Raw genomic sequence first — 16,640 nt, forward strand, 5'->3', positions numbered from 1 at the left:
TTGAGTTTATCAAAGTTCATTTTAAGTTTCTTCTCCCGCTCTGTCTGACACACATATCCCAGAAGGCTTCACCTGAGGGCTGTAAATCAGAGCCAGAGCACCCCCCCCCCCCCCCCCCAACACACAAAGAGATACCACAGGTGCAGTGGCCCTTAGGGCGAGCAATTAACAGGGAAAGGGTGTGGGGGGCATGAAGAGGATGTATTTGCCCATGATATGTTCCCTCGTATGGGGGAGACCTGGAAGACAGCCCCAGGCTTTGAAGGGCTAGGTGGGCCAACAAAGAGCATGGGAAAACTCTCAAAAGCAGAAAGTGTGTGATGCAGTACAACTACCATGAATAGGAATGGAGTAGTTGTGGGAATAGAGAAGCACAATAGTTATAGTCAGCTATAAGAGGACTCGCCTCAATGGGTTATATAGAATAGGAATCAACACAAGACTGAGTGAGATATAGGATAAGTTGCATATAGGGAACTGTGAGATTACCATCTTGCTTCCGACCGCTCTGCAAACATGTTTAAATTCCGATGCACATTCAATTAAACTTAAATGAAAATGGCATCAACTTCACAACATTCAAGATGGGAAAAGCAAACAAATAGCTTCCAGAAAATTACCTGTTTATTTGGGGGAAATTCCTCAATGTTCATGTATCATGTCCCTCCTCCCCTGGGACTCTAAAGGTTAGAGGATGCCAATCATGAAGACATTATGGGATGTATGTATAACTAACTGTCCTACTCTTTATGCCCAGCGGGGAATACTCTGTGACCTTTGACCAAACCTAAAGAGCCATGCATAATCTGTTAATTCAGACAACATATGATTTAAAAGAGCCCTGCAAAATGAAAATGATTGTGCTCTTGCACATATGCCACTTAATGGAAAATAACCTTGGCACAGGCACTCAAGCCAACCACACTGGTTTAAGTACCAACTGCCAACTGTTTGAGAAGAAAGAAATAGATGCTATTGAGACAATTAGCTAACAAAGTGGTCAGGAAGGGTGAGGCGCAGCGAGGGACAAGATGATACGGAGAATGCAGAGCGGGGTGTGAAGTGACAGTCAGCACATCTGGTCTCATCTATAATGCATGGTTCTTTAAACTGCAGTTTGTCGCATATTGAGCGCTGCCGCCTGAAATCAACACTGACACCCAAGCTTCTGCCAGGGGAAACAGGCTAGAGGAGAGTGAGAGGATGGAGAAAGAGCGAAGTCAAGAGTCAGAGAGTTCTGTTCATCCCAACATATCCCTTACTTTCGAGCCTGAAACTATTTGAGATAGAACATACAGTAGAGAATACATCTGGCTAAGAGTGTGTAGACATATTCACAACACTGAATACCATACTTCTCTTGTCTTTTATTATTAAAATGAAAAAATAAAAGAGCACCCTAAACAAAATAGAATGCCAGGTTTGATCCTAATCAGCAATCCAAAGTGTGAAGGTATCCTTTTCTCACATTAAATTCTAAACACACAGCTCAACAAAACATCATTTTCACATAATGACAGCCCACCCACTGCCTGCCATCATCTCTTTGACAAAGACAGGTGAAGTGGGCAAATGAACAGTCTATTTTCCTGTGATGAGGGGGTTTCTCAGCACCACGATGACAGAGTCTCCTCTCAGGAACATCTTAGAGATGTAACGGTCCTTGTTTACTGGTTTGGACTTCTTCTTGCCCTTGCCACTCTTGGGAACTTCTGTCCACATCTCCTTCACATTCTCCAGGACCATGTTGCAGTGTCTGCATTGAGAGGGGAATACAAATGTATGCAGTTAACCAAAAGAGTATTAAGAATTAAGTATTTGGGGTGATATGCGTAACATGTGATGACAAAATGCTGACATTATCTTGTGTCTCACTAACTGTAAGTCGCTCTGGATAAGAGCGTCTGCTAAATGACTAAAATGTAAAATGTCTCTATTTGCTGGACATTTGAGATTAACCGTATAACTCCAATGGATGACTTCCGAACTACAGTGGCCTAACTACATAAATACCTGTCAAATGCCTTGACACGGCCAAGCAGCTTCTTGTTGTTTCGGCAGTTGACGAGGACCTGTGTGTTGTTTTTGACAGACTGGGTGAGCACAGACAGGGGCCCGGTATTGAACTCCTCCTCCTCCCGCTTCTGGAGCTCCTCAGGAGTCATCTCAGTCTTGGGCTTATTTAACAGGCTCCTGGAAGGATTATTGAGGATACTCATTGTTAACAGAGTTAAACTACAGGCAATTCAAACATTGTTGATAGACATGATGATGGAGACTTGACACAACTAAAGTTAATTCAGACAAACAGTTAGCTGCTAACACAGTTTTAAAACGTTTTTTTATTTTTTATGAAGTGGCCAAATACAATTTGTATTAGCTTGCTGGCTGATAAATTCCAATTTTTTATTATGATCACCATGGGTCATCTACAATACATGTTAGCTAGCTATAGTAGTTACTATTGCTAATAACGTTAGGTCATCATGACTGGCTAACAAACAGCTATCGTTAGCCAGCTAGCCAAATTTAGCTCCACATCTTTCCACAGTGATAAGGTCTCTGTTTTAATGTATCCAAACAAAGCACACAATGATTATTTAAAGTACTTACATATTTTCTTCAACAAATGGCGATTTTAGCAGGAAAACTAGCTAGTAAATAGTTGTCGGCTTCTTTAATAACTCCAACGCCACACTCGTGTGTTGTCTGTACAACGGCTTCCGGGTCCCGTTTAAAAATAATGCAATAACTTCCGGGTTGCCTTAACATTTATTTAAAAAACATTATCTGGATAAATTCTAATTCATTATGCAATTATGTAAATTCTGTCTCAGTTGTAGAATGCAATAGAGTAAATTAACTATAATTTAGAGCTTATTCAATGTATCAATCTCAAGATGATTTTAGAATAAAACGATTATTTGAGAGAGAAAGAACATGTAATTTGATACTTAACACACACAGGAGATTCCCTAAAAACACTGCACTTCGATACAGCTACGACCGGAAGTTACTTTTTCATAGCAGGTTAGGAGAATTTGGTTAAGGTTAGGAAAATAGTTAGTGTTAGTGTCACTTCCGGTCGTAACTGTATCGAAGTGGCATGTTTTTAGGTCCCAGACACAGACCCACAGGTAACAGGTAACTCTTTTGTAGACCTCTTGGTGACAGAGACGAGAGTGAATGCGTGTGAGAGACAGAGATGTACATTATCTGCACAGTACTGAGACATTGGGAGATTGGCTTACTGGCAAGAAACAGGCAGGCACCTTGGGGGGGGGGGGGGGGGGGGGCTCTACCTTGCTAGGTGATAATCACACCCACAGTGTGCTGATTTGGGAGGCCCAGGTTGGGGATTGATTTACCAAGCTGGACTATCATTATGAAACATACACCCTCTACCTGCCTCCGCCAAACAACTTAGACTTTCCCCTCTTCACTCACTCGCTTCCTTAATGTCCCCCATAAACCCTGGATGAATGTTTCTTGTAAAGTGGGCTTTTCAGACTGTTAGCTCTCCATACACCCATGCCAAGGTGTGTGTGTGTGAGTGTGTGTGTGTGTGTGTGTGTGTGTGTGTGTGTGTGTGTGTGTGTGTGTGTGTGTGTGGTCTAGCTACAGGGTCTTGGTGAGCACAAGCTGCCCCTGAGTGCACAGACACATCTTGAGGCCTGCCTCAGTCCCTCTCCTCATGTTGATTTACTCTCTGCCCTGTGGTACTGTGAGTCTGCTGGCTGGGTGATTTAGAGGTGTGGGGTTATTATCAACGCCTGTCAGAGGATGGCTGTTATTTATTACTGAATTAACAGCAAACAGGATCGTATTACAGTTGCCCCAGGATACACAAAGCCCCATTCTGTACTAGCTTACCTGTTGATTTACTCTCTTCCTCTCTATCTTGCTCTAAGTGGTTATACCACATTTACTCATGTGAGTAATGAAAATGTTATTATAATCTTTGCATCTAGACCCTAAGTTTGCCAACAGTGTTGGTGTAAGGTTACATGATCCTAAGAGCAGTATCCTGGTCTAACCACAGCCAACAATATTTGAGACTGTGCTGTATAGGAAAGGTGGCTACAGTCCCCATAAAGCCTATTTTGTTTGATATAGTCACACTTCCAGAAATCTGTCCTTATCTGTGTCCTCGCACATCTATTTTTATTAACTTATATCTCGGATGAGCCCCAAGAAAGGTGAGGGAAAGTTCATCAGGTGGTGATGTCATGTGCAGGCGAAACAGTAGAAGTAGATCAATGAGATCAGCCAGACTGTGATGTCTATCTATCTCTCTCCCTATACATCTCAGTCAAGGCTGGCTCTGCCTGCCCTTTAACACACTGACACCTCTGTAGTTTCAGGTTTGAACTTTTGATGATCTTAAAGGCCCAGTGCAGTCAAAAACATGATTTTCCAGTGTTTTATATAAACTATACACTACCGTTCAAAAGTTTGGGGTCACTTAGAAAGCTCCTTGTTTTCGAAAGAAAATAAAAAAATTTGTCCATTAAAATAACATCAAATTGATCAGAAATACAGTGTAGACATTGTTTATGTTGTAAATGGCTATTGTAGCTGGAAATGGCTGATTTTTAATGGAATATCTACATAGGCGTACAGAGGCCCATTATCAGCAACCATCAGTTCTGTGTTCCAATGGCACGCTGTGTTTGCTAATCCAAGTTTATCATTTAAAAAGGCTAATTGATCACAGATATAGCCCCTGGTTCTCCTCAGACTTGACTGCCCTTGACCAGCACAAAAACATCCTGTGGCGTACTGCATTAGCATCAAATAGCCCCCGCGATATGCAACTTTTCAGGGAAGTTAGGAACCAATATACACAAGCAGTCAGGAAAACAAAGGCTAACTTTTTCAAACAGAAATTTGCATCCTGTAGCACTAACTCCAAAAAGTTTTGGGACACTGTAAAGTCCATGGAGAATAAGAGCACTTCCTCCCAGCTGCCCACTGAACTGAGGCTAGGAAACACTATCACCACCGATAAATCTACAATAATCGAGAATTTCAACAAGCATTTTGCTACGGCTGGCCATGCTTTACACCTGGCTACCACTACCCCGGCCACCAGCTCTGCACCCTCCGCTGCAACTTGCCCATGCCCCCCCCCCGCTTCTCCTTCACACAAATTCAGACAGCTGATGTTCTGAAAGAGCTGCAAAATCTGGACCCCTACAAATCAGCTGGGCTAGACAATCTGGACCCTTTCTTTCTAAAACTAGCCGCCGAAATTGTCGCAACCCCTATTACTAGCCTGTTCAACCTCTCTTTCGTAACGTCTGAGATCCCCAGAGATTGGAAAGCTGCCGCGGTCATCCCCCTCTTCAAAGGGGGTGACACTCTAGATCCAAACTGTTACAGACCTATATCCATCCTGCCCTGCCTTTCGAAAGTATTTGAAAGCCAAATTAACAAACAGATCACCGACCATTTCGAATCCCACCGTACCTTCTCCGCTATGCAATCCGGTTTCCGAGCTGGTCATGGGTGCACTTCAGCCACGCTCAAGGTCCTAAACGATATTATAACCGTGATCGATAATAGACAGTACTGTGCAGCCGTCTTCATCGACCTGGCCAAGGCTTTCGACTCTATCAACCACCGCATTCTTATTGGCAGACTAAATAGCCTTGGTTTCTCAAATGACTGCCTCGCCTGGTTCACCAACTACTTCTCAGATAGAGTTCAATGTGTCAAATCGGAGGGCCTGTTGTCTGGACCTATGGCAGTCTCTATGGGGGTGCCACAGGGTTCAATTCTTGGGCCGACTCTTTTCTCTGTGTATATCAATGATGTCGCTCTTGCTGCTGGTGACTCTCAGATCCATCTCTACGCAGACGACACCATTTTGTATACATCTGGCCCTTCATTGGACACTGTGTTAACAAACCTCCAAATGAGCTTCAATGTCATACAACACTCCTTCAGTAGCCTCCAACTGCTCTTAAACACTAGTAAAACTAAATGCATGCTCTTCAATCGAACGCTGCTGGCACCCGCCCACCCGACTAGAATCACTACTCTCGACGGGTCTGACCTAGAGTATGTGGACAACTACAAATACCTAGGTGTCTGGTTAGACTGTAAACTCTCCTTCCAGACTCACATTAAGCATCTCCAATCCAAAGTTAAATCTAGAATCGGCTTCCTATTTCGCAACAAAGCCTCCTTCACTCATGCTGCCAAACATGCCCTCGTAAAACTGACTATCCTACCGATCCTTGACTTCGGCGATGTCATTTACAAAATAGCCTCCAACACTCTACTCAGCAAATTGGATGTAGTCTATCACAGTGCCATCCGTTTTGTCTCCAAAGCCCATACGCTACCCACCACTGTGACCTGTACGCTCTTGTTGGCCATCTATAAATCACTGCTAGGCAAATCCCCGCCTTATCTTAGCTCATTGGTCACCATAGCAGCACCCACCCGTAGTCTGCGCTCCAGCAGGTATATCTCACTGGTCATCCCCAAAGCCAACACCTCCTTTGGCCGCCATTCCTTCCAGTTCTTGCTGCCAATGACTGGAACGAATTGCAAAAATCTCTGAAGCTGGAGACTCTTATCTCCCTCACTAACTTTAAGCATCAGTTGTCAGAGCACCTTACCTATCACTGCACCTGTACACAGCCCATCTGAAATTAGCCCACCCAACTACCTCATCCCTATATTGTTATTTATTTTACTCTTTTGCACCCCAGTATCTCTATTTGCACATAATCTCTTGCACATCTATCATTCCAGTGTTAATACTAATTGTAATTATTTTGCACTATAGCCTATTTATTGCCTTACCTCCATAACTTGCTACATTTGCACACACTGTATATATATTTTCTGTTGTATTTTTTGACTTTATGTTTTTTTTTACCCCATATGTAACTCTGTGTTGTTGTTTTTATCGCACTGCTTTGCTTTATCTTGGCCAGGTCGCAGTTGTAAATGAGAACTTGTTCTCAACTGGCTTACCTGGTTAAATAAAGGTTAAATAAATAAAAATTAGAAAACCTTTTGCAATTATGTTAGCACAGCTGAAAACTGTTGTGCTGATTAAAGAAGCAATAAAACTGGCTGTCACGATCGTTAGACGGAGTAGACCAAGGCGCAGCGTTGAAAGCAAACATACTTTATTAATCGAATGATAACACGAACAGCGAACTAAAACAACAAACGATACGTGACATCCAAAGGACAAACCTAACTAGGAACAAACCAACTGGAAACAAGATCCCACAACAATTGTGGGAAAACAGCCTGTATAAATATGGCTCCCAATCAGAGACAACCAGCAACAGCTGACACTCGTTGCCTCTGATTGGGAACCACTCTGGCCAACACAGAAATACAAAACTAGAATCCCGACAAAGAAACACAACACATAGAATATACACACCCTGGCTCAACATATAGAGTCCCAGAGCCAGGGTGTGACAGTACCCCCCCCTAAAGGCGCGGACTGCGACCGCGCCTCAACATAGACCAAACAGGGGAGGGCTGGGTGGGCATTCCTCCTCGGAGGCGGTTCCGGCTCCGGGCTCGCCCACCACCCTCCAATAATCCCCCCGTAGCGCCCCTGGTCCGGTCTGGCCCCGCTGGCTGGAGCTGGACTGGACATCGTAGGAGTGGATTGCTTAAGCTCCGGTGTGGAGCAGCTGACCGGTACCTGACCAGGCACCGGTGACCCAGGCACGGGTTGTGCCGGACTGACGACGCGCACCCCTGGCTTGGTGCGTGGAGCAGGAACGGGCCGGACCGGGCTGACGATGCGCACCCCTGGCTTGGTGCGTGGAGCAGCAACGGGCCGGACCGGGCTGACGATGCGCACCCCTGGCTTGGTGCGTGGAGCAGGAACGGGCCGGACCGGGCTGACGATGCGCACCCCTGGCTTGGTGCGTGGAGCAGGAACGGGCTGGACCGGGCTGACGATGCGCACCCCTGGCTTGGTGCGTGGAGCAGGAACGGGCCGGACCGGGCTGACGACTCGCACCCCTGGCTTGGTGCGTGGACCGGGCTGACGACGCGCACCCCTGGCTTGGTGCGTGGAGCAGGAACGGGCCGGACCGGGCTGACGACTCTCACCCCTGGCTTGGTGCGTGGAGCAGGAACGGGCCGGACCGGGCTGGCGACGCACACCGTAGGCTTGGTGCAAGTGGCAGGAACAGGCCAGGCCGGGCTGGCGACGCACACCGTAGGCTTGGTGCGAGTGGCAGGAACAGGCCGGGCCGGGCTGGCGACGCACACCGTAGGCTTGGTGCGAAGGGCAGGAACAGGCCGGGCCGGGCTGGCGACGCGCACCGTAGGCTTGGTGCGAGGGGCAGGAACAGGCCGGGCCGGGCTGGCGACGCGCCCCGTAGGCTTGGTGCGAGGAGCAGGAACAGGCCGGGCCGGGCTGGCGACGCACACCGTAGGCTTGGTGCGAGTGGCAGGAACAGGCCGGGCCGGGCTGACGATGCGCCCCCCTGGCTTGGTGCGTAGAGCAGGAACAGGCCGGGCCGGGCTGGCGACGCGCACCGTAGGCTTGGTGCGAGTGGCAGGAACGGGCCTTACCGGGCTGACGACTCGCACCGTAGGCTTGGTGCGAGGAGCAGGAACAGGCCAGGCCGGGCTGGCGACGCGCACCGTAGGCTTGGTGCGAGGAGCAGGAACAGGCCGGGCCGGGCTGGCGACGCGAACCGTAGGCTTGGTGCGAGGAACAGGAACAGGCCGGACCGTACTGGGAACACACACCACTGGCCTTAAACGGGGCTCAGGAACGGGCCGGACCGGACTGGCAATACACCTCAGTACCTCTCGCCGTGCCTCTACAACTTCCTTCCCTCCTCTCACCAATGGCTCCCGTAACCCGGTGGCCTTCTCTCCTCGTCTCCCATTTCGCCCTGTGGCAGCCTCCTGCTGCCCAGTCGCCCATGCCGTGTGCCCCCCCCTAAAAAATTTCTGGGGTTGCCTCTCGTCCGTCCAACGACGACACTGTTGACGCCGTTGCTCCTCTCTCGCCAGGGCCTTAATCTTAGCCCATGGCCCTTTGCCCCCGAGCATGTCCTCCCAGGACCACGATTTGCCCACCTGGGCCATCGCCAACCTCTCCAGCTCCTTTCCCGGCGCTTCCTCCCATGTCCAGGCCGCCTGCTCCTGGACACGCTGCTTGGTCCTGGTATGGTGGGATCTTCTGTCACGATCGTTAGACGGAGTAGACCAAGGCGCAGCGTTGAAAGCAAACATACTTTATTAATCGAATGATAACACGAACAGCGAACCAAAACAACAAACGATACGTGACATCCAAAGGACAAACCTAACTAGGAACAAACCAACTGGAAACAAGATCCCACAACAATTGTGGGAAAACAGCCTGTATAAATATGGCTCCTAATCAGAGACAACCAGCAACAGCTGACACTCATTGCCTCTGATTGGGAACCACTCTGGCCAACACAGAAATACAAAACTAGAATCCCGACATAGAAACACAACACATAGAATATACACACCCTGGCTCAACATATAGAGTCCCAGAGCCAGGGTGTGACACTGGCCTTCTTGAGACTAGTTGAGTATCTGGAGCATCAGCAATTGTGGGTTCGATTACAGGCTCAAAATGGCCAGAAACAAAGAACATTCTTCTGAAACTCGTCAGTCTATTCTTGTTCAGAGAAATGAAAGCAATTCCATGCGAGAAACTGAAGATCTCGTACAACGCTGTGTACTACTCCCTTCACAGAACAGCGCAAACTAGCTCTAACCAGAATAGAAAGAGGAGTGGGAGGCTCCGGTGCACAACTGAGCAAGAGGACAAATACATTAGAGTGTCTAGTTTGAGAAACAGACGCCTCACAGGTCCTCAACTGGCAGATTCATTAAATAGTACCCGCAAAACACCAGTCTCAACGTCAACAGTGAAGAGGCGACTCCGGGATGCTGACCTTCTAGGCAGAGTTGCAAAGAAAAAGCCATATTTCAGACTGCCCATCTTAATCTTTTATTTTTATTGGCCAGTCTGAGATATGGCTTTTTCTTTGCATCTCTGCCTAGAAGGTCAGCATCCCGGAGTCGCCTCTTCACTGTTGACATTGAGACTGGTGCTTTTAAAATGATAAACTTGGATTAGCAAACACAACGTGCCATTGGAACACAGAACTGATGGTTGCTGATAATGGGCCTCTGTACGCCTATGTAGATATTCCATAAAAAATCTGACATTTCCAGCTACAATAGCCATTTACAACATTAACAATGTCTACACTGTATTTCTGATCAATTTGATGTTATCTTAATGGACCAAAAAAAGTGCTTTTCTTTCTAAACAAGGAAATGTCTAAGTGACCCCAAACTTTTGAACGGTAGTGTATATACAAAGGTATCTGGACACCCCTAAAAATTAGTGGATTCGGCTATTTCAGCCACACCCGTTGCTGACAGGTGTATAAAATTGAGCGCGCAGCCATGCAATCTCCATAGACAAACACTGGCAGTAGAATGGCCTTACTGAAGAGCTCAGCGACTTTCAACATGGCACCGTCATAGCATGCCACCTTTACAACAAGTCAGTTGGTCAAATTTCTGCCCTGCTTGAGCTGCCCCAGTCAACTGTAAGCGCTGTTATTGGGAAGTGGAAACGTCTAGGAGCAACAACGGCTTAGCCTCGAAGTGGTAGGTCACACAAGCTTACAGAATGGGACCGCCGAGTGCTGAAGCGCGTAGCACGTAAAAATAGTCTGTCCTCGGTTGCAACACTCACTACCGAGTTGCAAACTGCCTCTGGAAGCAACGTCTGCACAATAACTGTTTGTCGCATAAGATCACCATGCGCAATGCCAAGCGTCGGCTGGAGTGGTGTAAAGTTTGCCGCCATGGATCAGTGGAAACGTGTTCTCTGGAGTGATTAATCATCCTTCACCATCTGGCAGTCCGACGGACAAATCTGGGTTTGGCAGATGCCAGGAGAACGCTACCTGCCCCAATGCATATTGCCAACTGTAATGTTTGGTAGAGGAGGAATAATGGTCTGGGGCTGTTTTTCACGGTTCGGGCTAGGCCCCTTAGTTCCAGTGAAGGGAAATCTTAACGCTACAGCATACAATAACATTCTAGACGATTCTGTGCTTCCAGCTTTGTGGCAACAGATTGGAGAAGGCCCTTTCCTGTTTCAGCATGTCAATGCCCCCGTGCACAAAGCGAGGTCCATACAGAAATTGTTTGTTGAGACTGGTGTGGAAGAACTTGACTGGCCTGCACAGAGCCCTGACCTTAACCCCATCGAACACCTTTGGGATGAATTGGAACGCCGACTGCGAGCCAGGCCTAATTGCCCAACATCAGTACCCGGCAACTGCACTGCCCACAACCGCAGGGCTCTCTAGAGGGTGGTGTGGTCTGCACAACGCATCACCGGGGGCAAACTACCTGCCCTCCAGGACACCTACAGTACCTGATGTCACAGGAAGGCCAAAAAGATAATCAAGGACAACTACCACCTGAGCCACTGCCTGTTCACCCTGCTATCATCCAGAAGGCAAGGTCAGTACAGGTGCATCAAAGCTGGGACTGAGAGACTGAAAAACAGCTTTTATCTCAAGGCCATCAGACTGTTAAACAGCCATCACTAGCAAAGAGAGGCTGCTGCCTACATACAGACTTGAAAATCACTGGCCACTTTAAAAATGGAACACTAGTCACTTTAATAATGCCACTTTAATAATGTTTACATATCTTGCATTACCCATCTCATATGTATATACTGTATTCTATACTATGTATTGCATCTTAACCTATGCAGCTCAGACAATGACATTGCTCATCCATATATTTATATATTCTTATTCCATTCCTTTACTTAGATTTGTGTGTATTAGGTATTTGTTGTGGAACTGTTAGATATTACTTGCTAGATATTGCTGCACTGTCGGAACTAGAAGCACAAGCATTTCGCTACACTCGCAATAACATCTGCTAACCATGTACAGTGAGGGAAAAAAGTATTTGATCCCCTGCTGATTTTGTACGTTTGCCCACTCACAAAGAAATGATCAGTCTATCATTTTAATGGTAGGTTTATTGGAACAGTGAGAGACAGAATAACAACAAAAAAATCCAGAAAAATGCATGTCAAAAATGTTATGAATTGATTTGCATTTTAATGAGGGAAATAAGTATTTGACCCCTCTGCAAAACATGACTTAGTACTTGGTGGCAAAACCCTTGTTGGCAATCACAGAGGTCAGACGTTTCTTGTAGTTGGCCACCAGGTTTGCACACATCTCAGGAGGGATTTTGTCCCACTCCTCTTTGCAGATCTTCTCCAAGTCATTAAGGTTTCGAGGCTGACGTTTGGCAACTCGAACCTTCAGCTCCCTTCACAGATTTTCTATGGGATTAAGGTCTGGAGACTGGCTAGGCCACTCCAGGACCTTAATGTGCTTCTTCTTGAGCCACTCCTTTGTTGACTTGGCCGTGTGTTTTGGGTCATTGTCATGCTGGAATACCCATCCACAACCCATTTTCAATGCCCTGGCTGAGGGAAGGAGGTTCTCACCCAATATTTGATGGTACATGGCCCCGTCCATCGTCCCTTTGATGCAGTGAAGTTGTCCTGTCCCCTTAGCAGAAAAACACCCCCAAAGCATAATGTTTCCACCTCCATGTTTGATGGTGTGGATGGTGTTCTTGGGGTCATAGGCAGCATTCCTCCTCCTCCAAACACGGCGAGTTGAGTTGATGCCAAAGAGCTCCATTTTGGTCTCATCTGACCACAACACTTTCACCCAGTTCTCCTCTGAATCATTCAGATGTTCATTGGCAAACTTCAGACGGGCATGTATATGTGCTTTCTTGAGCAGGGGGACCTTGCAGGAGCTGCAGGATTTCTGTCCTTCACGGCGTAGTGTGTTACCAATTGTTTTCTTGGTGACTATGGTCCCAGCTGCCTTGAGATCATTGACAAGATCCTCCCGTGTAGTTCTGGGCTGATTTCTCCCCGTTCTCATGATCATTGCAACTCTACGAGGTGAGATCTTGCATGGAGCCCCAGGCCGAGGGAGATTGACAGTTATTTTGTGTTTCTTCCATTTGCGAATAATCGCACCAACTGTTGTCACCTTCTCACCAAGCTGCTTGGCGATGGTCTTGTAGCCCATTCCAGCCTTGTGTAGGTCTACAATCTTGTCCCTGACATCCTTGGAGAGCTCTTTGGTCTTGGCCATGGTGGAGAGTTTGGAATCTGATTGATTGATTGCTTCTGTGGACAGGTGACTTTTATACAGGTAACAAACTGAGATTAGGAGCACTCCCTTTAAGAGTGTGCTCCTAATCTCAGCTCGTTACCTGTATAAAAGACACCTGGGAGCCAGAAATCTTTCTGATTGAGAGGGGGTCAAATACTTATTTCCCTCATTAAAATGCAAATCAATTTATAACAGTTTTGACATGCGTTTTTCTGGATTTTTTTGTTGTTATTCTGTCTCTCACTGTTCAAATATACCTACCATTAAAATTATAGACTGATCATTTCTTTGTCAGTGGGCAAACGTACAAAATCAGCAGGGGATCAAATACTTTTTTCCCTCACTGTATATGTGACCAATAAATTGATTGCATTTTTGACCTCACTAATGCTCTTGTGGCTGAATGGAAGCAAGCCACCGCAGCAATGTTCCAACATCTAATGGAAAGCCTTCCCAACAAACTGGAGGCTGTTATAGCAGCAAAATGGGGACCAACTCCATATTAATGCCCATGATTTTGGAATAAGATGTTCGACGAGCAGGTGTCCACATACTTTTGGTAATGTAGTATATATTTCCACAATATGAGGTTGGAATAATGCTGTGAAATTGTGAAAATGTAGATCATCCTACCAAAACAGGCTGAAATATCAGGCAGTCTTTTCAAACAGCTCTTACACTGACAGTGCATTGAGTTTTGGCCTGCCTGGTGACATCACCATGCAGTAAATGAGTTAATAGACCAATAAGAAAGAGAGTTCCAAACCTCATGCCAATAACAGCTAGTTTTCAGTTTTCCCGTCCCCACTTCCAGAACAATCCTAGCAAAATTATTGCTTGAGGAGTTGCTCTTTGGTAAGAAGCGATTTTTGTGTCTTTTTGACCATTTTAATTCAAAACAATCACAGTAAGTTACTTAACTGTTACCCAGAAATGACTTGATATTGAGATAAAAACAGCTGCATTGGAACTTTAATACTTACAGATACAGCAGCGTGGCTATTTGTGGTGGTAACAGTGGGTTTCATCAGCAGGTGCTAATGAAGTTTCTGTCTAAATATGACCATGAGTCTGACACAGAAAACTGTTGAATGGGCTGGGGGAATGTGTGTGTGTTTGTGTGTCCTGCTTGCATGTGTGAGTGTTGTTTGGACGTAGCTGGATTCCTTCTGGACTCATTGATAATCTCTTCCTGTACCTCAAGTATCACATAACCAACTCTTATGGGGCGGCAGGTAGCTTAGTGGGTAAGAGCGTTGTGCCAGTAACCGAAAGGTCGCTGGTTCTAATCCCCGAGCCGACTAGGTGAAAAAATTCTGTCGATGTGCCCTTGAGCAAGGCACTTAACCCTAATTGCTCCTGTAAGTCGCTCTGGATAAGAGCGTCTGCTAAATGTAAATGTTATGTTTTGAATGTATATGTCATACAACTCACCACTTTTAGATCACTATTTTTGTTTTTATTGCAGTGGTGTAGTGGTCCCTGGAGAAGTGGGTATACTCTCAGTATTCACCTTTTTTTTTTTTAAGTAGTCCAGAAAAAAGCCCTGTTTTAGAAACAGTGACATGTAAGACTATGATTTAGTTTACCCAAAAATATGTAATTTCTACTTGCACACTATTATAAAATGATCATGACTTGATTAGGAGCAGTTTGTAGTTACTACTGGTCACAAGAGCAGCCTGGATGAATGTAAAATGTATTTATCATGAGGCAAACAGGAAATGGTGTTTCGATTATTTTTTGCACATTTATTTAAATAAAATACTTCAAATCTGAAGGTGACAATGCATCCTTGTTCATATTGCTATATGCTTTGTTTTGAACATGTTCATTTACCGGTAAATCATTCAACAAAATATGTTACAACAATATTTAGTTAACAATTAACAAAAATATATGCATTAACAACACATCAACAGTGATATACTCTCTCAACCCAGCACTGGGTTTCTGACCTTTGCTCATACTACAGTATATTCCAGACAAATTTGCTTTCTGCAGGAGCTTTCACACTGCACTGTCTAGAACGCACCGAAGAGGCAGCACGATGGCTCTTCAACCAGGTCCTTGTATATTTTCTAGGATCAAACTTGGAAGTTGGTGGGCCGTTGATATTAATCATCATCAAGTTTGATATGTTTGAGATCAGAAGGACAGCCCTCTTGTCTGAGCTTATATTGTTCATAAGGCTAAAATTCCTCTCACACTCTGCTGTACCGACAGGGAATGTTTTCATACAGTTCATAAGTGGTTTTAGGTCCTTGGGCTCACTACTGGGCTCTTCCAGTAGGTCCCGCATCCCATTCAGTGCTTGGTCTGTGCACAAGTTAAATCGCTTGCACAGTCGCTTAACTTGTTCTTCACCATGGCGGATGCTGGGCTTTGATGGCCACTTACTCTGATCAAGGATGCTGAGGTCCATGATGGTCTCATCTTCAAAAGACAAGCGTTTCTCCAGATTGTTCACAAGGCTTTGTAAGAACTGGCCTGGATTGATAGACTTCAGCTTTGCATTTGTTTTCAGGGCTATAGACCGATACTCCCCAGTCTGTTTTGCTTCTAAAGCCTCACTATATTTCTCACCTGGACTCTCTTTGAATGACTGGATCACTCTGATTGAGCGTTTCAGCAGATGCTCTGCTCTGAGGAGCGTTATAGAACGAGACTGAAGCTCCTGTGACAGGAGACTTAGTTCATGGAGAGTGTCGTACATGAGGCCAAGGTCACAAATGAATTCTGGACTTTGAACACGGTCTAACAAACCTCTGTACATCTGCCTCTCTTTGGTGGACCTCATCTCATCACTGCAAGCATTTTTAAAGTGCTGCACAAGAGCTCCCAGGGATGTCCAAACAGCACGAACAGTCCGAAAGCTACTGGCCACCCAGCGTACATCCAAGATTCTGCCAATGCGAAGAAGTTGTGAGCCTACTTCAGCTGCTGCATTAACAAGTTCACGTTCATTTTTGTTTGACACACTATACAGAGAGTATAGCTTCTGGATAAAAGTTTTAAAGTGATTGACAGAGTTTACCTCATCAACTGCATCTGACACAGCAAGTTCAAGTCTATGGTTCATGCAGTGCCATACAAAAAGCTTTGGGAATCTCAAAGTCAGTCTGGTTGCTACTCCTGACTTCTTTCCTAGCATGACACTGGCTCCATCAGATACAAATGTTACCCAGTTTTCATGAAGCCACTCTTCTGTAAAGCCAGCATTAGTTAAACAGGTGAGTAACGCCTGTAATATGCCATCTGCTCTCTGATTTTCCAGTTCAACAAGTTCCAGGAATATGAACTCAGGGCTTTCTTCTTGAATTGATGCTTTAATAGAAACTGTCATGACAGCTTTGTGACTTAAAGAAGATGCCTCGTCAATTAGGACAGCTAACTTAC

General features: G+C 45.7%; 1 protein-coding gene across 1 annotated transcript; it reads right to left on the reverse strand.

Moving 5' to 3' along the window:
• Positions 1 to 1,347: 1,347 nt before the first annotated feature.
• LOC311101280 (small nuclear ribonucleoprotein Sm D2) lies at positions 1,348 to 2,718 on the reverse strand. Its single transcript, XM_084142410.1, has 3 exons — positions 2,614 to 2,718; positions 2,014 to 2,193; positions 1,348 to 1,756 (listed from the first exon to the last, which is right to left on the reverse strand). Coding segments are annotated over exons 1-3 (357 nt in total). The 5' UTR covers positions 2,616 to 2,718; the 3' UTR covers positions 1,348 to 1,581.
• Between the last annotated feature and the right edge of the window lie 13,922 nt (positions 2,719 to 16,640).

This window comes from Coregonus lavaretus (assembly GCF_964263955.1).
Source record: "Coregonus lavaretus genome assembly, chromosome: 26".
NCBI lineage: Eukaryota > Metazoa > Chordata > Actinopteri > Salmoniformes > Salmonidae > Coregonus > Coregonus lavaretus.

Coding starts and splice junctions, on each gene's coding strand:
- LOC311101280 (XM_084142410.1), bottom strand. Junction 1,757..2,013: donor CGTGTCAAGGCATTTGACAG/GTATTTATGTAG, acceptor CTCTCAATGCAG/ACACTGCAACATGGTCCTGG.